This window comes from Mesoplodon mirus, assembly GCF_964341445.2.
Source record: "Mesoplodon mirus genome assembly, chromosome: 1".
Taxonomy (NCBI): domain Eukaryota; kingdom Metazoa; phylum Chordata; class Mammalia; order Artiodactyla; family Ziphiidae; genus Mesoplodon; species Mesoplodon mirus.
This window is the reverse complement of record NC_138976.1, coordinates 84,491,517-84,517,375: the sequence shown is the minus strand read 5'-3', so window position 1 is coordinate 84,517,375 and position 25,859 is coordinate 84,491,517. Positions and strand designations below refer to the sequence as shown.

At 35.9% G+C, this 25,859-nt stretch overlaps 1 protein-coding gene across 3 annotated transcripts in view; it reads right to left on the bottom strand.

Annotated features, from left to right (window-relative positions):
- Nucleotides 1–25,859, bottom strand: part of VPS13A (vacuolar protein sorting 13 homolog A) — a 259,057-nt gene that overhangs the window by 186,772 nt on the left and 46,426 nt on the right. For all 3 annotated transcript variants that reach the window (XM_082614126.1, XM_082614124.1, XM_082614125.1), the window contains exons 18-22: nt 15,265–15,454; nt 15,064–15,178; nt 10,952–11,088; nt 8,960–9,092; nt 6,386–6,503 (exon numbers count right to left, since the gene is read on the bottom strand). In XM_082614126.1, the coding sequence (XP_082470252.1) occupies nt 6,386–6,503; nt 8,960–9,092; nt 10,952–11,088; nt 15,064–15,178; nt 15,265–15,454 (693 nt within the window). The remainder of the gene's footprint in view (nt 1–6,385; nt 6,504–8,959; nt 9,093–10,951; nt 11,089–15,063; nt 15,179–15,264; nt 15,455–25,859) is intronic.

The window sequence follows — 25,859 nt, the reverse complement described above, 5'->3', positions numbered from 1 at the left end:
AGATGTCAATGTGAAAAGGCTTTGTCTTCTATAATTCCAACTATATGACATTCTGGAAAAGGGAAAACTATAGACACAGTAAAAAGATCAGTGCTTGCTAGGGCCTGAGTGTGATAGGGGAGGGATGAATAGAAGATTTCTAGGGCAGTAAGAATACTCTATATGATAAACTCTATATGATACCACAATGATGGCTACATATCATACATTTGTCCAAACCCATTCAAGGTACGACACCAAGAGTGAACCATAATGTAAACTATAGACTTTGAGTAATTATGATGTGTAAATGTCGGTTTATCAATTCTAACAAATGTACCACTAGGTGGTGGATGTTGTTAATGGGAAGGCTATGCATGGGTGGATGCAGGGGGTGCATGGGCAATCTCTGTAGCTTCCTATCAACTTTTTTGTGACACTAAAACTGTTGCAATATGAAGGAAGTCTTAAAAAGTAATAATAATTTTAAAAGAGACTGACATCAAAGAGAGAATAAGTTTTCGTTCACCATTTTTATCCCTGCATTTTAACGTACTTTTTCAATCACACACAATGACTGCTAAAAATATACCTGAATTCCTTGAGAAAATTATAAGCTTTCTTTTACCTCCAGTAACCTAAATATTTGTAACTAATCCCATACATCCTAATTTAACAGGTACATATTATAGATCTGCCTCATTAATGTACCTAAACTTCTTTTCAATTTCTTTAAATATGCCAGCTTAACAACCTGAGGATGACAGGTGCCAAAATACTACCTATCAAATAACAGAGGATTTCCTTTTATCTGCCTTAAACTTTTTAAGCTCAAACTTCAAAGGAAGTTGCCTGATACTTGTAGAGTTCCAGGATTTTATATAATGTCATATCCACTTTATATTGCTCACAACTTACAAAACTGAAATCAAATGCTTCTCAGATTTCATCTTTCTAAATCATTATAGTTTCTGCTTGTGACTGTTTTAGGCACAATTTTCTGGTCCTAAATTATAGCCATTTTAGTATCATAAGAATACTAGTACAAAAGGCTTTCCTGGTGTCTTCTGCCTTTATTGGTTGTGTCTGGGTGTAATGCACTGAACCAGAGTTTGGCAAAATATGGCCATGGATTAATCCAGCCTGCTGCTTATTTTTGTAAATAAAGTATTAACTGGAATACAGCTATGCCCACTTACTATGTACTGTTTATAGCTGCTTTCATGCTAATATAGCAGAGTTGAGTAGTTGTGACAGACAATACAACTTCAAGCCTAAAACATTTAATATCTGGCCCTTTAAAGAAAAAGTTTGCTGACTGTTACACTGAAATAATCTCTCATACTCTTGCATTCCATTACCTGTCTATATATAGACGTTTTAACCAACTGTTTTAATTCCTGCTAGGCTATACATATTTCCTATATTACTGGACATAAATTCTCCCTAATCATAGACTAACAGAGCAATCTAAAGCAAAGGAAGTTAGCCATTTCTTCTCTCAGAGTAATATCACTTTCTTTTTTTGGTACCCTGTAACATCCTAGATTCTAGCATACTTAAGTATAAAATGCTGAAAAAAATCTATTCATAACCATGTTTGCAACAGGAAATTACATACATCTTTGTCCTTTCTCACATACTGACAAACTTTAAAAGAAATATCAGACAACAGTAAATAGGCAGGAGGACATTTGGGAAGGAAGCCAAAGAACCTAAGCATGTCTAAAATTAACCTATACCTAATGCTTGACTGTAAACAACAGCAAAATGTATAGAATGGTTTTCTTTCTTTCTCTCCTTCTCAAACCAAATTCCTGGCATTCCTCTGCTTTAAGACACTCAGAGTCCCAGTTTGATATTCTTGAATAAGGAAGTCTAAGAGAATGAGAGTAAACTGCACAATGTTTTCTAGAGAATCGAGTTGAATTTGAAAGGCGAAAAAAAAAAAAAGGCGTGTAGGTTTCTCTTAGGTCTCTTCCTTTCACGTGGCAACAACAGTAAGTAGTATGAACAGGGTCTGCAACATAGCATATGGGAAAAAGACCAGGCTATCACTACTTCCTACTATCCCTTCCACCCGTACTTGAGCCACAAAACCTTATGCACTGCTATATGAGCATTCTCTTCTTGCCTCTCTACCAACAATTTCACTTAGATTCTTTGGTAGTCATTAGATGTGTCTTTCTTTAAATTTTAAAATTGATCTGTGGCTGAGGTTTGAATGTTTGCAAGGGAGAGAAAAACTACTGGTGGAAAGAAAAGGTGAAAGGGCTAGCTACAGTCTTAAACTATTTAGGACTAAATCAACTAACTAGTCCAGTCTAATTTAACAGACTTCTATATTTAGGATACTGGTCTCAAAGCATCAGTCAGCTAACAATAAAATATAAAGATCTCGGTAAAAGCAAACACACGATAAATATAAAATCAAGTATTATGATTTTTCATTTCAACTTCACCTTTTATTTTCTACAGGATTTAGAAAATATAAATCTGTGCTAATGGGTACAATATATAATAAAGGTATAATTTGTGACAGCAATGACATAAAATGGAGGGGGTGGAGCAGTAAATAGTAGAGTTTTTGTATGCAATTAAAGTTAAGTTGGTGTCAATTTTTTAAAAATTGTCAACTTTACAATGTTATAGGTAATCTCCATGATAACTAAAAAGAAAATATCTATAGAACGTGCATATGTGGAAAAGAGAAGGGCAACAAAACACATCAGAACAAAAAACCAACTAAACACAAATGAAGGCCGTAACAGGAAAAAAGGGACAAAAAAAGCTATAAGACATACAGAAAGTAAATAACAAAATGACAAAATTAATTTGTTCCCCATCAGTATTTATTTTAAACATAATGGTTTAGGGCTTCCCTGGTGGCGCAGTGGTTGGGAGTCCGCCTGCCGATGCAGGGGACACGGGTTCGTGCCCTGGTCCGGGAGGATCCCACATGCCGCGGAGCGGCTGGGCCCGTGAGCCATGGCCGCTGGGCCTGCGCGTCCGGAGCCTGTGCTCCGCAACGGGAGAGGCCACAACGGTGAGAGGCCCGTGTACCGCAAAAAAAAAAAAAGAAAGAAATAGGAAGGATTTTATACCAACAAATTGGATAACCTAAATAAAGTAGACAAATTCCTAGAAACACACATCTATCAACACTGAATTTTGAAGGAACAGAAAATCTAGATAGACCTATAACTAATATGGAGAGTGAATCAGTAATCAAAAATCTCACAACAGGGCCTCCCTGGTGGCGCAGTGGTTGAGAGTCCGCCTGCCGATGCAGGGGATACGGGTTCGTGCCCCGGTCTGGGAGGATCCCATATGCCACGGAGCGGCTGGGCCCGTGAGCCATGGCCGCTGGGCCTGCGCGTCCGGAGCCTGTGCTCCGCAACGGGAGAGGCCACAACAGTGAGAGGCCCGCATACCGCAAAAAAAAAAAAAAAAAAAAATCTCACAACAAATAAAAGCCTATGATCAGATGGTTTCACGAGTGAATTCTACCAAACATTTAAAGAATTAACACAAATTTTTCTCAAACTCTTCCTGCAAACTAAAAAGAAAGGAATACTTCCTAACTCATTTTAAGGACAGCATTACTCTGATACCAAAACCAGACAAAGATACTACAAGAAAACTACAGACCAATATCCTTTACGAACACTGATGCAAAAATCTCCAAAAAAACACTAGCAGGGCTTCCCTGGTGGCGCAGTGGTTGGGAGTCCGCCTGCTGATGCAGGGGACACAGGTTTGTGCCCCAGTCTGGGAGGATCCCGCATGCCGTGGAGCAGCTAGGCCCGTGAGCCATGGCCGCTGAACCTGCGCGTCCGGAGCCTGTGCTCCGCAACGGGAGAGGCCACAGCAGTGAGAGGCCCGCGTACCGAAGGAAAAACAAAAAACAAAAAACTAGCAAACAAAATTCAACAGCATATTAAAAGGATTATACACCATCACCCATCACCCAGGATTTAACCCTGGAACGGAAGAATGGTTCAACATATGAAAACAGATCAATGTAATACACCACATTAACAAAATGAAGGGACAAAATAACACATGATCATCTCAACTGATGAAGAAAAAGCATTTGGAAAATGCAACACGTTTCCTTAATAAAAACACTCAAAAACTAGAAATAGAAGGAAACTACCTCAAAATAATAAAGGTCATATATGAAGAAACCATACAGAGAACACTCAATGCATAGAGCTTTTACTCTATGTTCACAATAAAGGATGCCCACTTAAATTACTTGTATTCAACATAATATTGGAAATTCTAGCCAGAGTAATTAGGCAACAAAGAGAAGAAAAAGGTATACAAATTGGAAAGGATGAAGTAAAACTGCCTCTGTTCTAAGATGAAGTGGTCTTATATGTAGAAAATTGTAACAATTCCATACACACAAAAAATGTTAGAATAAACAAATTCATCAAAGCTTCAGGATACAAAATCAACTTGGAAAAATCAATTGAGTTTCTATTAACCAACAAAGAAATTAAGAAAACAATTCCATTTATAATAGTATCAAAAAGAATAAACTTAACCAAGGAAGAAAAAGACATACACTGAAAACTACAGAATAATGCTGAAAGAAATTTAAAAAGACACAGGTAAATGGAAAGACATCTTGTATTCCTGTATCGGGAGACCTGATATTAAGATGTCACTACTGAAAACATTTGCAGATTCAGTGCAATCCATATAAAAATCTCAATGACACCTGTTGTTAAAAATAGAAATATCCATCTTAAAGTTCAAAAGGAATCTCAAAAGACCCCAAATCACCCAATCAATGTAGAAAAAGATTAATGTTGGATGACCCATGCTTCCTGATTTCAAAAGTTACTACAATGCTACAGGAATCAAAAGAGTGTGGTACTGGCATAAAGACAGACACAGAGACCAAGGGAACAGAACAGAAAGCCCAGAAATAAACCATCACATATATTGTCAAATGATTTTCAACAAGGGTGTCAAGACTATTCAATAGGGAAAGGCCAGTCTTTTTAACAAATGGTGCTGAAAAAAACTACACATCCACATGCAAAAGAATAAAGCTGGATCCTTAGCTTACACCACATCCAAAAATTAACTCAGAAAGGTTTCCTAAGCACTAAAAGTATAAAACTCTTTGGAAAAAAATATACAGGAAAAACACTGGATTTGGTGATAATTTCTTAGATATGACAACAAAAGCACAGGCAACAAAGATAAATTAAACTTAATCACAATTCATAGCTTTTGTGCATCAAAGGATGCTATCAAAAGAGTGATAAATAAGACAATCCACAAGAAGAAAGAAAATATTTGTAAATCATTTTATCTGGTAAGAAGTTAATATCCAGGAAAATATTTTTAAAAAAACAAATCTCCAACTTAACAACACAAACAACCTAATTAAAAGGTGGGCATGGGGAGGGTGGGAGGGAGGGAGATGCATGAGGGAAGGGATGTGGGAACAGATGTATATGTATGACTGATTCACTTTGTTATAAAGCAGAAACTAAAAAAAAAAAAAAAGGTGGGCAAAGGACTTGAACAGACATTTCTCTAAAGAAATATATAAATTGCCAATAAGAACATGAAAATATGCTCAACATCACTAATCATTAGAAAATGCAATTCAAAACTATAATTAAATACTACTTCACACCTGTTAGGATGGCTATTGTTTTTTTTAAAAGGAGAAAATAACAAGTGTTGGTGAAGAGGTAAGAGAAGTTGGAACCCCTGTGGATTGCTGATGGGAATATAAAATGGTGCAACTGCTATGGGAAACAGCAGGACAGTTCCTCAAACAATTAAAAATAGAATAATCCAGCAATTCCACTTCTGGATATATACCCCCCAAAATTTAAAGCAGGGACTTCAGTAGATATCTGTATACTGATGTTCACAGCAGCATTATTACAACAGTCAAATGTCCATTAACCCATGAATGGATAAATAATATATGATATATACATGCAATGGAATTAGGCCTTAAAAAAATGAAATTCTGACATACACTACAACATGGGTCAACATGAAGACATTATGCTATGTGAAATAAACCAGTCACAAAAGGAGAAATATTGTATGATTCCACTTGCATGAGATACCTAGAGTAGTCAAATTCATAGAGACATAACACAGAATGATGACTGCCATGGACTTGGGGGAGGACACAGTGGGGTATTATTGTTTAACAATGGGTAGAGTTCCAGTTTGTGAAGCTGATATGGTGGAGTGGTTGGACAAAAATGTGAATGTACTTAATGCCACTGAATGATACACTTAAAAATGGTAAATTTTTTAATATATATTTTACACCAAAAAATCAATGAAACATGGCATTTCTTAGCTATATAACTACTAAGAAAATCTACAATCACATGAAACAGGTAATACATACTTGGGCATCCTTATATCCATGAAAACCATGGCCTTAGAGAGTTCCACATTGAAGTGCATAGGTACCAAGATATGTTGTGTGGATACACTGAGTTTTCGTGCTTCTTTCCAATTATCACCTAATTACAGAAAACAGTACATGTTTAACACATATGTAATTTGAAAAACATACTAAACCTAACATTACCATTAATACTTCGTAGTCATACAGTGCATGGTATGAGGAAATCTTCCTACATCTAGATAATCTTAATGCTATATTCCCAGGTACACATACTCAGCAGGTAAATTCTTTTCCCTTTCAAAGACTCTATGTTTTAATAGGAAAAATGCTTATTAAAATGTTAACAACAACATAGTTTTAATCAAATCTACTATGCATCCTTGGCAATCACTATGCCAACCATACATTACTCAAAAAACATGGCTCTGAGGCAATAATGAAAAAGGTAGGGAAAGTGCAGTTCTTCAGTATTAACTAATAAAAGTTACATTTATGATTTATAACTGACACTGTTCTAGGCAATGTTTAAATTTTCATTTAATTCTCACAATGATGTATAACATCCCATTTTAGAAAAATGAGACTGAGAGGAATTTACAGCTTGCTTATGGTCAAAAAGCTAGTGAGTGATAAGGTTGAAATTGTCACCCAGGTCTGCCAACATGATACCCTCTGGCAACATTCACTGCAGTGTCACAAGCCTAAATGTTCACTAAAGGAATGGCTAAATAACTGACAGCATAGCCTTAGAACTTTAGATAGCCAGTAAAAATCATGAATTTAAGCACCCAAAATATTACTGGTAAATGAAAGGGAGGTCAGTATATAAAACTATGTAAATCATGTTAAAAATGCATTCACAAACACTCCCAAACACCACACAAAATACATTCCATACATTCATAGGCACATACATTGAAAAAAACACCAAAAGGATATCCACTGAAATATCAAGAATGCTCATGTGTGAGCAGTAGGATAAAGAATGATGTTTTTGTTTTTCTGTATTGTCCAGATTTTTTAAAAGACATGTCTATATTAGAAAGAAATAACTTTTAAAATTTATAACAAGATTAATGGGATCCATATAATACAAAGCAGTTTCATGTACATTACTCCATTTGAACCTAATAATACCATGAGTCAGTTAAATCTTCAGTCAAGGAAAACCAAGCAAATGAAAGCTTAGACTCCTGAAGACAGGTAGTAAAATGGACTTTATTACAATTTTTAAAATTCCAACAGTACCGAGATAAATGAAATATTTCCTTCACTTCTCAACTTACAGATAAAACAAGATATTCAGAAGCATGTGTTTCAGTATTTATCAGGGAAGTCTATGACAATTACATAAAGTAACACCAATGTCACAAAAACCCTGACCCCCAAAAGATTTAATTATTTAAGAATAGTTAATGTTTATCAAAAACAACTCCAAGGAATTCCAATAATTTTCAGATAATAATAATGAAATACTGAAAACAATTTTTTACAAAGCATCTCAATATCTTAACTATTAAGTATGGCTCATGGACTTTGAAAACCAGTTACCAAAATGTATCAAACACACCAAAATATAGTAATGTATTCCTTGAAAATAAATTTATGGATTTTTCTATAAACAATTTGCATTTGCCATCCACTATACTTCTGAGCTCCTTTTATACCAACTGAAATATGATAAAAAACCAAGTTCATTACTCTTAAAGCAAATACAGTTAAAGAAAAAAATCAAATGTTCCAGCCCTATATACACTAACATTTTTAATAATCATAACTTTAGGATCTCATTGCTTCTCCTTCTATTAGTTGGCTCAGATAATTAATATTTCACCATATACACATCTCAATGTTCACTAACACCCTGGAGATTCAGAAGCAATATGACAGTGGAAAGAGGGCTCAACTAGTCTGAGCTCTCTATCTACTTTAGTGGCTCCTGACAAGTGAATTTCTGGCTTTGGTCACTTCAACTAAAAAACTAGATCCAGATCAGAGATGCCTATTTGTACACCAAAGTGAATAGGGTAAAGGTATTCCTAAAATAGTGACCTTCTTCAGTCTTTGTGTAACTGGGCTATCAGAGCCCCTAAGCTGGCTGCCTCTGGCATTGAGCAGCCTCTTCTGGTTATCCCATTGTGTAATACAAATATCACTTTAAATATGTGCCATTGTTTTCCAACCTTTTCCAAAGGTATAGAAAACACTGGTATAGATCAGATTTCTCAATCTCAGCATTACTGATATTTGGGCCAAGTCTGTTGTGGGGTGGCTTTCACCCATATTGTATGAGGTTTAGTAGCATCCCTGACCTCCACTCACTAGATGCTAGTAGTGCCCCAACTCCCCACTCGTGACAACAAAAAATGTCTCTAGACATTGACAATGTCTCTTGAGGGATAAAATCACACCTACTTGAGATATTGCTCCTAGGAAATATCTACTATCACTCTAATTCAAAAATATAAAAGTTCTAACATATTTAGGATGAAAGTCTTCAGAGAAACTGTCTAAAAACCTAATTAATCACTTCAGCAAAACAAATCAACAAATAATGCACTGCATACTTACCAACTCTGCTGTAAAGCAGCTGTATGCTTGTAAGCTGAATATCAAAGGAATCATAAGCTCTATGCATTATCTCTTCAAGTTTCGCCCCACCTTGTTTTAAATCTGGTAATTCTGAACGAATTTTACTTGTCACCTTGAAGATAATTTTAATAGTTTAAATTACTTCAAAATGAAAATATAAAGTTTTTTTATCTTTCAGACTATAATATAAAAATTTAACAGGAGAAGATAAACTCACAAGCTGACATACATTATAAGACTATTAGAAATGTCTTTATCCATGACATATATAATGAGAAGGCCAGGTATAAAGTAAAGTTTTACATATTAAGTTATATTTTCCAATCATTTATATTAAAAAGGGGGAACAAAGCCAGTCCTGGTAAATAACAGATCTAAAATATTTTTTAATCTGCTAAGAAGCCTTTTTATTAAAAACAAAATTAAGAGACAAATATAACTTACATAATGTTTCCATGGCACGATGACAGATATTTAGATAACTTTATAAGAAGAAGTGAGAGTCCACAATTAAATATTAGTGTACCTGAATTTTAGTTCCAGCTCTGCCATTTATGCGATCCCTAGCAAGTTATAGTTGTACTTCCCCTTGCTTGGTATACTATGCATACTACTGTTTTCACTCAAGTATCCTGGAGATCACTTCACAGTAGTATATAAAGACCTTATTCATTCATATATATATATATATATATATATATATATATATATATATGTATAAACACACACACACGTATGTGTATATATATTTTTTATTTTAACATTTTTCCCTTTATTTTACATAGTTCATGTGAAGTAGACAATCAAAATTGATTATCTGTTTGAAAGGTAATAAATTTTAGGCAAAAGGTTAAGCAAATTGCCTCAGGTCATAAAACTAGAGAGATATCCTTCTGACCACTATACCTTTCCACTGGCTGTTTCCACTATACCGTACTGCCCATGAACCAATTCCATAACTAATTTCAAATATGAATAATTATCTGTATAAAATTTTATTATAAATGTAAATCCAGCAGTGTCTACATAATTACTAACTGAAGAGTAAAATATATATATATATATATATATATATATATATATATATATATATATATATATATATATAGAATAAAGGAGAATGTCAATATTAAGGAAAGGCACGTATTTGTTAGGTAGCCAGAAAGAGCATTCCAATATTATCCATCCCTTCTGGGTCTTTAAATTGTTAGAGTTATTCCTCTACATTTCATGATCTGGAGTACTGCTGTCCAACAGAACTTTCTATGATGATGGAATTGTTCTCCATCTGTTCTAATACAGTAGCCATCAGCCATCTGTGACTATTAAACACTTGAATGTGGCTAATGTAACTAAGGAACTGAATTTTTAAAAATTTTAATCAACTTAAAGAAATACATGCGGCCAGTGGGTACCATACTGAACAGCATAGATCTAGAAACACTGAAAAAAAAGTATTCTCTACTCAAAACTGAGGGGGAAAACATACATAATTGAATAAGAAGTGAAATGCAAGAAGACCATCTCTCAATTTTAGGATTATTTAATAGAAATATTAAAATGCCAATATTTGAAGTATACACACAAAAAATTTCAGAAGGATGAATATATATTTGATTACTTCCAGAACTCCCTTCCACTCTATACATTTTAATTGACCAAGTGATAAATTTAAATTAAAAAGGAAATAAACTCCTCAAGCATTACTCTCAAATTTTATAAATATAATTCTTAGGTTCACCCCTGACCTTCAGCATTCAATTGGTCATTTTCCTATTAGAAATGTAGGGAAACTATCTAATTAAATGAAACTTCACTTTACTTGCCAGAAGGGAAGATTTCTCAAATCCTAGTTTCTGCTATTAAGCTAAAAATTAATATACCAAATCAAACGTCTAAAAACCAAAATACATCTTAAACAAAGAAACACCAGAAGTGTCATATGATAAAATAATTATTAGTAGTATATACCTTTAGATGACCAAGATCCAAAAGAAGCAGATTTGATGTAGGGTTAAAAATTCCATCTTGTGGGATAATAATATATGAGGCCTTCAAATTAATTTTGAGATCAAGAACTTTCTGTGTTTCAATAATATACAGCAGACCTGCATAAAAGTTAAAACTTTACAATGAATTGTTTTCACAAATTACTCAAGAAATAGAGAATCATTAACCACATGAATTGGTAGCACAACCTTAAAATAATGTGAAATTAGTATTAATTTTAAAATAAACTTGAGCAAAATATTTTCAATATAAAGTAAGATATTTGTTAGTCAATGTGTATACTCATTAAATATAACTGAGTACAAAACTGGAATACTTCTTCAAAAAGAAGTTTTTGATCCATAAACCCAATTTGGGAAAACTGGGGAGATACACATCTAAAAATATTAAGTTACATGAAATATTAGAATCTATATAATTCTTCCCAATTCATGAACTTAATACAGCTACATCTACCATACTGAACAATGATACTTGATCTTTATATTACTCTGAGACAATGAAAATCCTGGATGATTAAATCATCTTCAATAAAACTGTATGTAAACCAGAAAAAGCAACCAGAACTTTCTATGAAAATGGATGAATCTACCAAAGTGAATTTTAACTAAGATAAAGTCTTGAACTTATACTAAAACATTTAACTAGATTTCTAAATCTTGGTAACATGAATAAATAGGTAGGCAAACCTACTCTTCCACTAAGAGCAACAAAAATCATTGGATATAAAGCAAAACAAACAAACAACAACGAAACCTACTAAAAACACTAAGAGTAGGCAAGAAAGTAAGGATTTATGAAGCCAAAAATCAAATTGAAAGACAAAACCTAACAGATTTAAATGGGAGCCATAAAAATTTTATCCTGAGACCATTTTCTGCACTTGGTAAACTTTGGAACTCCTTTCTATACCCTCACAGAGTATAAGGAACAGATGACAAAAATGAGGAGTCTAGCAGGAGTTCTTTTCATAAATCTGGGATCTAAAAGGTACATACTCAAAGTAAGAGTAATCCAGAAGTTAAACCTCCCTGTCCCTAAAATCTACCCACAGGAGAATGTAAAGAATGTCTCTGAGAAAAACTGGGAAAAAGGGGTAGTCTCCCTGTGAATCATAATCACAATACAGCCCTCAAGTGGATATGCAGCACAACTCTTGTCATTCCAAAATATCTCAAGTAATGACTTTAGATAGTGGTCCCACCAACATGCTCGAGATACCTGGCAGGAAAAAATGAAATTCTTCCCTGAATGAAAGTCCATTTATCCTAGACTTCAGGGAATTCTCCCAAATAATTTTCCAATAAAAATGAGCAGCTCACAATCAAGAATCAACAAAAAGACAAAGGTTAACATGAAGATAAGAAACAGCAGAAATAAAAGAGAGGAGAAAGAAAAACACAAAAGTCTTCACATAATGGAACTGAAGAGATAATTATCTGGTGAGACAATATAAAATAACTATACAGTTGACCCTTGAACAACACAGGTGAGTCCACTTACACAAGAATATTTTTCAAAAGTAAATATTTACATTTCTACATGGTGTCTGGTTGGTTGAATCCGGGGAAGTGGAAGAACTACAGATACAGAGGTCCCACTGTAAATTATACATAGATTAACTCTCGCATTATTCAAGGGTCAACTGTGCTTATAATGTTTGAAGAAATAAAAGACAAGTTTGAAGATATCCATGGGAAAGAGAACAATAAAGAATAAAAAATCAGATTTTAAATATAACAAAGCAGAATTCCTAAAATGAAAATATAATCATTGAAATTAAATGCAATGGGAAGATTATTAAGCACATTAGACAGCTGAAGAGGGATTCGGTAAAAATCAGAAGATAAATTAAAGGAAATTACCCAGCATGCAACAGAGGAAAAACAGATGGAAAGAAAACAAAATATATAAGTTAAGAAGAATGACAGAGTAAAAAAAGCTAAAATATATTTAGCCAGAGTTCCAGAAGAAGAGAATCAAGAGAAAAAAAATCTGAAGAGTTAATGGCTAGAAATTTTCCGGATGGACTTTCTAGAAATAATTAAATCTACCAATCCTCAGATTGGTCCACAGTTGGATACATCATACTGAACCTATAGAATATAAAAGATAAAAACATCTTAAATGTAAAAGAAAAAGGATAGATAATCTACAAAGAAGCAGCAAACACACTAACACCTGAATTTTCAACATCAGTAATGGGAGCCAAAAGACAGTAGAATGGTCACTTCAGTGTGCTAAGAACAATATAATCACCAACTCTGAATTACATATCCAGTAAAAAAATATCCTTCAAAACTGAGGACAATTACTTTCAGACCAAAACCAAACAATACAACAAACAAAAAAGTTTGCCATCAGCAGACTCTCAATAAAGAAAAAAATGTATAAATGAACTACCAAAAGAAAGGAAATAATCCCAGATAAAAGGTGTTAAGTTCAAATAGGAATGAAGAGCAAAGAAAGTAGTTGATAAATAGGTAATTATAAACCAGCATTGACTCTACAAACAAAAAATGTCCTATGAAGTTAAAACAAGAAAAAAATAACAATAGCATGTAAGTAATGAGGATGGTGAAAGGAGTTCAAGTGTTCTAAAGTGTTCCTTGCAATGACTGGGAGAAGGTAAAATGTTTTATTAAATTTTATTTCAACAAAAATTTGTGTTTTAATCACTACAGTAAAAAGAGAAAGAGAATATTTAAGTTTCAAATGGTACAAGGGTGGGAGTGGAGGAAGTAATGCTAGAATTTATCCAAAGGCAGGAAAGAAAGGTCAAGAAACATGACTGTCAGTATCACAGCCTGAAAAACATCACACTATATGTTGTTGACATGACACGTCTAAAAATAAAGATAGAGGGAAAAAGTAAAAGAATAAAAACACATATAGCAGGCAAATTATAACCAAAAGAAACCTAGAATATCCATACTAATATCAGAACAAAAAAGAAAAGATATTAAAAATTAAAGCATTACTAAAAATATTGACAACTTCATACAGATAAAAGATTTGGTTCATTGGGGAAAAAAATCTCTGCATGTAACTAATATAGCACCAAACTTTATAAGGAAGAAAATTACACGTCTACATGAAATAGACAAATCCAAATGGAAAGTTTGGTGTTTTTCATATACTTCTCTAAATAACTGTTAAAATATGGTGAAACGAAGGAAAAAAATCCAGTAATGATACAAAATATTTGAAGTACATGATAAACAAATGTGACTTAAAGGATATATACAGATATGCTTTCAAACATATGTGGAATATTTTTTAAATTACCACATATTGAGCCAGAAAGCAAGTCTCAACAAACTACAAAGCATTAAAAACCAAAGAGATCATCTCTATAGTCAAATATATTTTGAAAATGGAATCTCTAATTTAAAATATTCCCCAAAGAAATCTCCAAACTCAAATAATGCCAAACACTGAAAGAAGAAATGAGACCCAACAAACCAATTGGCTGAACAAACCAATCTTACACAAACTCTCCAAGAGAATAAAGGAAGGAACTTTTATTTTCTGAGGCCAGTATACTAAAATCTGGAGGTCACTACAGGAAAGAAAAATGACAGGCCAGTTTCTGTCATAAACAGAATTTCAAAAATCCTAAAAAAATTTTGCAATTAACTTGAATGTGGTACATAGGTTAGACCTTTCTAAGTATAAGAAATGATTATCAGGCTTCCCTGGTGGCGCAGTGGTTGAGAGTCCACCTGCCAATGTACGGGACATGGGTTCATGCCCCGGTCCGGGAAGATCCCACATGCCGTGGAACGGCTAGGCCCGTGAGCCATGGCCGCTGAGCCTGCGCGTCCTGAGCCTGTGCTCCGCAACGGGAGAGGCCACAACAGTGAGAGGCCCGCGTACCGAAAAAAAAAAAAAAGAAATGATTATCATTATATCTAAATTTAAATATAAAGGTACCAAATTAGCATCAATTAAAACTGTATCTAGTCTACAAATATAAACTCAAAAAGTACTTTACTAAAATCAGCATAACATGACTGAAAGTTTAGTATAGGATAAGTACTTAATTCACCAACATTAATACTGGCATTTACCTGCTGCAGTCTTATCACGAAATTCTTCAAGTTTTGTCAAAGTCACTGAAGTCAGCTGTGCTAGATTTACCTCTTTTGGAGGTCTGAAGAATTCCACTATACTATTTACTGTTCTCTGTTAAAATAAGCATCATTAACATGAGGCACAAACTCAAGGCAAAGTGAAATATATTAAAACTTAGGAATTAGAAAAATGCTTACTGCATCATATAGCATTTCTAAAGGTTCAGCTTCTATGATACACCTTTGAGCAACAGTTTCATCTAATGGATTTATCTCAAATATAATTCGGAAGAGTGATGCAGCATCATCCAATGAAGACAGGAGGCGGGGTTTTGTTGAATTATCTGGTAAGCCAGTAACATGAAATGAACCTATTTTGGTTTCAAATCTGCATGAAAAAAGATAGGACAGAAATTAGCAATCAGTACAATTTTAAAGTATTTTTCAAATTAAAAAAAATAAAAATAAAAATAAAAACAATTGCACTTTAGGGCTTCCCTGGTGGCGCAGTGGTTAAGAATCCACCTGCCAATGCAGCGGACACGGGTTTGAGCCCTGGTCCGGGAAGATCCCACATGCCGCAGAGCTACTGAGCCCATGAGCCACAACTACTGAGCCTGCGAGCCACAACTACTGAAGCCCGTGCACCTAGAGCCCCTGCTCCGCAACACAAGAAGCCACTGCAATGAGAAGCCCACACACTGCAACGAAGAGCAGCCCCCACTTCCCGCAACTAAAGGAAGCCCGCTCATAGCAATGAAGACCCAACACAGCCAAAAATAAAAATAAATTTATTAAAAAAAAAATTTCACTTTGCATTTCTTGCTACTCCATTCCATGCACACCGAAGAAAACACACAACTATTAGATCTAAACTGACACAGATTAATTCACAAAGAACTCTATTCACATGTTGATTTCCAGATTAAGAAGCTTTTGAAGGGTCAGGGGTTTCTGGTTCCCTATGAAAGGAGTTTGAAGTCACCACTCCATATTAATAACAAGTAAAAAGCTGAACAAACCAAAAAATCAACAACTCTTCTTTGATATGTAAGAGAGGGGAGTACACAGGGCGAACTGCTGCCCCTAAGACTGAAGACACAGACAGGGAGTGGAGTCATGGCTTACCACAGCAGAGATCTACAAAAAGGAAACCACCACGGACACTAGAGCCAAGGTTGGAAAACCTAAACTGTAACTGAATTGCTGGAGACTTGGTGTAGACAACTCTGAGAGTTAAAAACTCCAGAGGGAACTACAATGAGGCATCACCTGACACCGGGCAGAATGGCCATCATCAAAAAATCTACAAACAATAAATGTTGGAGAGGGTGTGGAGGAAAGGGAACCCTCCTACAGTGCTGGTGGGAATGTAAATTGGTATAGCCACTATGGAGAACAGTATGGAGGTTCCTTAAAAAACTAAAAATAGAGCTACCAGATGACCCAGCAATCCCACTCCTAGGCATATATCCAGAGAAAACCATAATTCGAAAGGATGCATGCACCCTGATGTTCACTGCAGCACTATTTACAATAGCCAGGACACAGAAGCGATCTAAATGTCCAATGACAGAGGAATGGATAAAGAAGACATGATACATATATACAATGGAATATTACTCAGCCATAAAAAGGAAGGAAACAGTGCCATTTGTGGAGACGTGGATGGACCTAGAGATTGCCATACAGAGTGAAGTAAGTCAGGAAGAGAAAAACAAATACTGTATAATATCACTTATACGTGGAATCTAGAAAAATGGTACAGGTGAACTTACTGGCAAAGTAGAAATAGAGTCACAGATGTAGAGACCTTATAGCTACCAAGGAGGGGGGGAGAAGGGGGACGAATTGGGAGATTGAGATTGACATATATATACTACTATGTATAAAATAGATAACTAATGAGAACCTACTGTTTAGCACTGGGAACCCTACTCAATGATCTCTGGTGACCTAAATGGGAAGGAAATTTTAAAAAGAGCAGATATATGTATATGTATAACTGATTTGCTTTGCTGTACATCAGAAACTAACACAATATTGTAAAGCAACTATACTCCAATGAAAATTAATTAAAATAAAAAACTCTAAGGGGACTCAGCCACAGGGGAGTACCCCAAATAATTTGAGATACACCTCCAGGAATTGGACCAGGTTCCCACAGTAAATATTGGAGAAATATCCCCTCCTCAGGCAAGTGGAGAGGACGATGAACCATTTAAAAATATACCAGAGCACTCTGTTGTTCTTAGCAAGGCCTGTCCTCTGGAGAAACGAGTTAACTAGAGACTTACCTAATGGGGTATTATCAGAGCCAAAATGACCAAGGGAAGGGAAATATCCAACTCCAGTAAAGTCTACCACTCCATATGGGGGGAGGGAAATACCCAACTCCAGCCCATACTACCCATTCTATCCCCCCTAAGGGGGTAGGGAAAAAAACTGAGAAAATCTTGTTAAGTTCATAGTACAGGCTCATTCAAAGACTGAGAGCTCATCACAGGACTACAGAACTCTTCCCTTTCTACCACATCTTATAACCAAATTATTAAGGACCTATTTACAGCAATTCCTTTTACCCAGTATATAATGTCTGGCTATCAGGAAAAAATAACAAGGCATACAAAAAGGCAAAAAACACAATTTGAAGCGACAGAGCAAACATCAGAACCAAACATGGCAGGGATGCTGGAATTACATGACTAGAAATTTAAAGCAACTACAATTAATATGTCTAACGGTTAATATGTCTAACAGATAAAGTAGACAATCTGCAAGAACAGATGAACAATGTAAACAGAGGGATGGAAATCCTAAGAAAACCAAAAATGAATGCTAAAGATAAAAAACACTGTAACAAGAATGACTTTGATGGGCTTATTAGGAGACTGCACAGTTGCACAGCTAAGGAAATCCCTGAGCTGGAGAATATATCAGAAAAATCATAAAAATACAGAAAGCATTTCTAAGAAATCAGAAGAGAATATCCATGCATAACTAAAAAAGTTGTACCGTACAAGTAATGGGAATACCAAAAGGAGAAGAGAGAAAGGAACAGAAGAAATATTTCAATCAATAATGATTGAGAATTTCTCCAAATTAACATCAGACACTAAATAACAGATTTAGGAAGCTCAGAGAACGTCAAGCAGAATAAATGCCAAAAAAAACCCCCACAAAACAAACAAACAAAAATACCTACTGCACCTAGGCATATTTTCAAACTACAGAGAATCACATATAAAGAAAAAAAGCCTAAAAAGAGCTAGAGGGGAAAAAAAATCCTTATTTATAGAGAAGCAAAGATAAGAATTACTTCCACATTCTCAGAAACCATACTAGCAAGAACAGAGTATAACAAATATTTTAAAGTGTAAGAGCAAAAAACTCTAAACTAGAATTCTGTACCCTGTGAACTTTCCCTCCAAAAGTAAAGAAGTAAAGACTTCCTCAGACAAACAAAAATCAAGAAAAATTGTTGCCATTAGACCTGCCTTTCAAGAAATATTAAAAGTAGTTACGTAGAGAGAAGAAAATAATTCTAAGTTGGAAACTCAGATTACATAAAGAAAGAACACTGAAGTAGGAAAGTGAGGGTAAAATGCAAACATTTAATTGTCCTAACAGATTATTAGTATGTTCATTGTTAATAATCTAACAGTGTATTGAATAACAGGAACGACACAAGGGATTAGAGGAAGGAATTAAGATATTTTGTTATTACTGGGTACTCACATCACCTGTGAAATAGTATAGTATTATTTCAAAGCAGACTTAGATCAGTTGTAAAAAAAAAAAAAAAAAAGAAACGAAATTGAGTTATTTGTAGTGAGATGGATGGACCTAGCGTCTGTCATACAGAGTGAAGTAAGTCAGAAAGAGAAAAACAAATACCATATTTTAACACATATATATGGAATCTAAAAAAAAAAAAAAAGGTCATGAAGAACCTAGGGACAAGACAGTAATAAAGATACAGACCTACTAGAGAATGGACTTGAGGATACGGGGAGGGGGAAGGGTAAGCTGGGACAAAGTGAGAGAGTGGCATGGACATATATACACTACCAAACGTAAAACAGATAGCTAGTGGGAAGCAGCCGCATAGCACAAGGAGATCAGCTCGGTGCTTTGTGACCACCTAGAGGGGTGAGATAGGGAGGGTGGGAGGGAGGGAGACACAAGAGGGAAGAGATATGGGGACATATGTATATGTATAACTGATTCACTTTGTTATAAAGTAGAAAGTAACACACCACTGTAAAGCAATTATACTCCAATAAAGACGTTTAAAAAAAAAGGGGGGGGCTTCCCTGGTGGCGCAGTGGTTGAGAGTCCGCCTGCCCACGCAGGGGACACGGGTTCGTGCCCCAGTCCAGGAAGATCCCACGTGCCACAGAGCAGCTGGGCCCGTGAGCTATGGCCGCTGAGCCTGTGCGTCTGGAGCCTGTGCTCCGCAACGGGAGAGGCCACGGCAGTGACAGGCCTGCGTACTGCAAAAAAAAAAAAAAAGCAAAATGGCATTCCACAATAAAGATGTTAAAAAAATTAAATAAATAAAAAGGCAAAAAAGAAAAAAGCTATACATACTACTATATATAAAATGGATATCTAATGAAGACTTACTGAATAACACAGGGAACTCTACTCAATACTCTGTAATGACCTATATGCGAAAAGAATCTAAAAAAGAGTGTATATGTGTATGTATAAGTTTTTCACTTTGCTGTACAGCAGAAACTAACACAACATTTTAAATCAACTATACTCCAATAAAAATTAAATATTTTTTTAAAAATTAAAATAAAATAAAACAAAAAAGTATATTAAATGCTCTAGGGCAACCACTAAAAAAAGTTTAAAAAATTTTAACTGATGTGCCAAGAAAAGAGAGAAAATGGAATCATACAAAATGTTCAATTAAACTGCAAAAAAAAGAAAAGACATGGTAGACAAAAACAGGAACAAAGAAGGGCAATAAATAGAAAACAGTAATAATTATGGTAGATATTAATTTTAAGAGAATAAGAAAATAAGCCACAGAATAGGAGAAAATATTTGTGAACAACACATCTGATAAGGACCTGTTATCTAAAATATATAAAGAACACCTTAAACTCAACAAGAAGAAAACAAACAACACAATTAAAAAGTGGGCTAAAGATCTTAACAGACACCTCACCAAATAAGACTGACAAATAAGCATATGAAAAGATGCTCTACATCATATGTCATCATGGAAATGAAAATTAAAACAACAGTGACATACAACTACACACATTTTAGAATGACCAAAATCTGGAATAATGACAACACCAAGTAATGACAAGGATGGAGATGGAGCAATAGGAACTCTCATACATTGCTGGTGGGAATTCAAAATGGTACAGTTACTTTAGAAGAAAGTTTGGTGGTTTCTTACAAAATTAAGCATATTTTTACCATGTGATCCAGCAATCGTCTCCTTGATATTTACCCAAAGGAGCTGAAAACTAATGTCCATATAAAACCTGTACAGAGCTGTTTACAGCAGCTATATTCATAACTGCCAAAACGTAGAAGCAACCAAGATGTCCTTCAGTAGGTGAATGGATAAACAAACTGTGGTACATCCAGACAATGCAATGTTATTAAGTGCTAAAAACCATGAGCAATCAATTCATGAAAAGACATATAGGAAGCTTAAATGCATATCACTAAGTGAAAGAAGCCAGGCTACACACTGTATGATTTCAACTACAGGACATTCTAAAAAAGGCAAAACTATGAACACAGTAAAACAATCAGTGGTTGGGGGAGTGAGTAAGGAACGAATAGCAGAAAAGAGGATTTTTAGAGCAGTGAAAATACTGTGTGTGATACTGTAACAATGGACACTTGGCATTCTATGTTGTCCATACCACAGAATGTACAACAAGAGTGCACCACAATGTAAACTATGGACTTCGGGTGATTATGCCAGTGTAGGTTCATTTTTAGTAAAAATGTACTATTCTGGTGAGTGGTGTTGATAATTGTGGGGGGGCTCTGTATGTGTAGGGGTAGAAGGTATATGAGAAATGTCTATACCTCCCTCTAAACTTTGGTGTAAACCTCAAACTGCTCTAAAATAATAAAGCCTTTTTTTAAAAAAGTTAACGGATAAGTATTGTCTTTGGAAGTGACAGAAAAAGGTGCTCAGATAATCAAGTTTCTCCACTGAAATGACAATTAAACTAGCAAAAACTCCCAGAATCAACTTACTTGCAAGTCTGGAATTTAATAAAAAGCTTACAGCAACCAGGGAAAAATGAAAGAAGGAAAAGACAGCTGAATTTCAGAAAGACAGAACTCTGGCATTTCTGTTTATCTGCCTATCATCCCCATTCCCTAGCAAAGCAGTGGGCAATATTCCTGGTGTGGCTTCCTGAAGCCAGGGGACAAACACAAGCTGCTATGTTATGAATGTCTGTGTCCCTCAAATTTCATTTGTTGAAATTCTAATGCCTAATGTGATGGTTATTTGGAGGTAGGACTTTTGGGAGGTGATTAGGTCATTAGGGCAGAGCCCTCATAAATGGGATTAGTGCTCTTTAAAAAGAGGCGCTAAAGGCTCCAGGATAGGTTGCAAGCCACCGCTGCTGCCCTCCTGGGCTCCAGGAGCAATCTTGAGCTGCTGCTGCCACCCTTGCAGGCTCCAGGAGCGGTTGCAAGCTGCCTTTGCCGTCATCATGGGCTCTGTAGGCGCACACGAGCTGCCATTGCCACCAAGTGCCCTGGGAGTGGGTGCCAGTAGCTGCATCTACACACCCCCTACTAATGGGGATAACAGCCAGCACATACTGAGGAAAGGAGGCCACAGGCACTCATACTAAAAACAGTCCTCACACCAAATATATTAAACCCACACAAGCTACCCAGGGATGCTCACACATATAAAAAGCCCTCCAAGACCACAGTAGACAATAGTTTCTCTGAAATTCACAGAGTAAGAGAAATATAAGTAAAATGAGGAAGCAGAGGAAACACTCCCAGTTAAAAGATCAAGAGAATTCCCCTGAAAGAACAAACAATGAAACAGACATCTTCTAACAGACACTGAGTTCAAAAAGGAAATAATGAAAATACTGAAGGAATTAAGAAAGGCTATTGACAGAAATGCAGAGTACTATAAAAAGGAACTAGAGGGCTTCCCTGGTGGTACAGTGGTTAAGAATCCACCTGCCAATGCAGGGGACACGGGTGCGAGCCCTGGTCTGGGAAGATCCCACATGCTGCGGAGCAACTAAGCCCGTACGCCACAACTACTGAGCCTGTGCTCTAGAGCCCGTGTGCCACAACTACTGAAGCCCATGGGCCTAGAGCCCATGCTCCGCAAAAAGCCATCGCAATGAGAACCCCATGCACTGCAACGAAGAGTAGCCCCCGCTCACCGCAACCAAAGAAAGCCCGTGCACAGCAACAAAAGACACAACACAGCTTAAATAAATAAATAAGTAATAAAATAAATAAATTTATTTTTAAAAAAGGAACTAGAAAATATAATGAGGAGTCTAGAAAACTTAGAAAACTCATTTGCTGAGACAAAAAGTGTGCTAAAGGCAATGAATAAGAGAATGAATAATGCAGAAGAATGAATAAGTGATCTGGAAGACCGAATAATGGAAATCACCCAATCACAACAGCAGACAGAAAGCCAAATTGAAAAAAAAAATGAAAGCAATATAAGAGACCTATGCGATAATATACAATCTACACATAATAGGGATTCCAGAAGGCGAAGAAAGAGACAAGGGGATTGAAAAAGTATTTGAAGAAATTATGGCCGAAAACTTCCCTCAACTAAAAAAGGCAACAGAAATCCAGGTACAGGAAGCACAGAGTCCCACACAGACCCACACCAAGACATATTATAATCAAAATGTCAAAAGTTAAACATTAAAGAGAGGATTCTAAAGGCAGCAAGAGAAAAACTAAGAGGTAATTACAAGGGAATCCCCATAAGGCTATGGGCTCATTTCTCTACAGAAATGTTTTTGGCCAGAAGGGAATGGCAAGATACATTCAAAACCCTAAAAGCGAAAAATATGCAACCTAGAATACTCTACCCAGCAGGATTATCATTTAGAATAGAAGGAGAGATAAAGAATTTCTCAGACAAGCAAAGACTAAAAGAATACAGCAATACTAAACCTATCTTAAAAGAAACACAGACAAGTCTTTTCAAAACAGAAAAGAAGCAAGAGTCTATAGGAAAGAGAAAATCACAACTGGCAAGTAAATCAGTTAAATAACCCCATATATTTTTATATTTTAAAAAATCAAAACAATCTTGTGAAAACAATGATAACCACAATGAACAGCAAAAGGATAAACATGAAGAAGTAAAAGAGGACTTCAAAATTGTAAAATGAGGGGGAGAAGAATAAGAAAAGGTAGATTCTTTGTTTTTGTTTTTTTTCCAATGTGTTTGAGCCTATATGACTATCACTCTAAAGCAAGTATATAGCAAGGGGTAAAAATACTCAAAAAACAGGGTAACCACAAATAAAAAACCTGCAGTAGATTCACTAAAACCTAAAAGAAGAAAACAAAGGCATAAAATAAAAGGAAATCATCAAACCACAAAAAAGAAAAGTAGGGGAATTCCCCGGAGGTCCAGTGGTTAGGACTCTGCGCTCTCACTGAGAAGGGCCCGAGTTCGATCCGTGGTCAGGGAAATAAGATCCCACAACCCGTGTGGCATGGTCAAAAAAAAAAAAAGAAAAAGAGGGCCTCCCTGGTGGCACAGTGGTTGAGAGTCCGCCTGCCGACGCAGGGGACACAGGTTTGTGCCCCGGTCCGGGAAGATCCCACATGCCGCGGAGCGGCTGGGCCCATAAGCCATGGCCGTTGAGCCTGCGCGTCTGGAGCCTGTGCTCCGCAGCAGGAGAGGCCACAGCGGTGAGAGGCTCGCGTACCGCAAAAAAAAAAAAAAAAAAAAAAGAAAAAGAAAAAGGAACAAAGAAGAAACACAGAATCAACTGGAAAACAAGGTTTAAAAAAACAATAAATACATATCTATCAATAATTACCTTAAGTGGCAATGGCCTAAATGCTCTAATCAAAAGACAAAGAGTGGCAGACTGAATCAAAAAAACAAGAGCCTACAATATGCTGCCTACAAGAGACCCACCTTAGAGCAAAGGACACACATAGATTGAAAGTGAGGGGATGGAAAACATATTTCATGCAAACGGAAACGACAAAAAAGTGAGGGTCGCAATACTCGAATCAGACAAAATAGACTTTAAAACAAATGCCATAAAGAAAGATAAAGAAGGACACTATATAATGATAAAAGGATCGACACAAGAGGATTTTACACTCATCAATATATATGCACCTAATACAGGAGTACCCAAATACATAAAACAAATACTAACAGACATAAAGGGAGAAACTAATGGGAATTCAATAGTAGGAGACTTTAACACCTCATTCACATCAATGGACAGATCTTTGAGACAGAAAATCAATAAGGCAACAGAGATCCTAAATGATAAAATACAACAGTTAGACTTAATTGATATTTTTAGGACATTATATCCAAAAAACCAGAATACACATTCAAGTGCACATGGAACATTCTCTAGGATTGACCACATACTAGGGCACAAAACAAGACTCAACAAATTCAAGAGTATAGAAATTATCTCAACAACTATTATGACCACAACAGCATGAAACTAGAAATCAACCATAGAAAAAGAAATGAGAAAAAAAATAATTATATGGAGACCAAACAACATGCTACTAAAAAATCCAATGGGTCAACAATGAAATCAAAGAAGAAATTAGGGCTTGCCTGGTGGCGCAGTGGTTGAGAGTCCGCCTGCCGATGCAGGGGACACGGGTTCGTGCCCCGGTCCGGGAGGATCCCACATGCCGCAGAGCGGCTGGGCCTGTGAGCCATGGCCACTAAGCCTGCGCGTCCGGAGCCTGTGCTCCGCAACGGGAGAGGCCACAGCAGTGAGAGGCCCGTGTACCGCAAAAAAAAAAAAAAGAAATTAAAATACACCTTGAGACAAAGGACAATGAAAACACAACCAACAAAATCTATGGGATGCAGCAAAAGCAGTTCTTAGAGGAAAGTTCAGAGTAACACAGGCCTTCTTTAAAAAAGAAGAAAAATCTCCAATAACCTAACCCACCACCTAAAAGAATCAGAAAAAGAAGAACAAACTATACCTAAAGTTAGCAGAAGGAAGGAGACAATTAAAGACCAGAGGGGAAACAAATAAAATAGAGATTAAAAAAACAATAGAAAAAAATCAGTAAAACCAAGAGCTGGGTCTTTGAAAGGGTAAACAAAATTGACACACCTCTGAGCAGGCTCACCAAGAACAAAAGAGACAAGACCCAAATAAACAAAATAAGAAATGAAAGAGAATAAATCACAAGTGATACTGTAGAATTACAAAAAAACATAAGAGAATACTATGAATGGTTATATGCCAATTTGACAACCTAGAGGAAATGGACAACTTTCTAGAAACATATAGCCCACCCAAACGGAATCAAGAAAAAATAGATAACTTGAACAGACTGATCACTAGAAGTGAAACAGAATCTGTAATGAAAAAAACTCCCTACAAACAGAAGTCCAGGGCCAGATGGCTTCACAGGTGAATTCCACCAAACATACAAAGAAGAACTTAAACCGATCCTTCTCAAACTCTTCCAAAAGACTGAAGAGGAAGTAACACTCCAAAAGACATTCTGTGAAGCCAACATCACCGTGATACCAAAACCAGACAAAGACACTACCA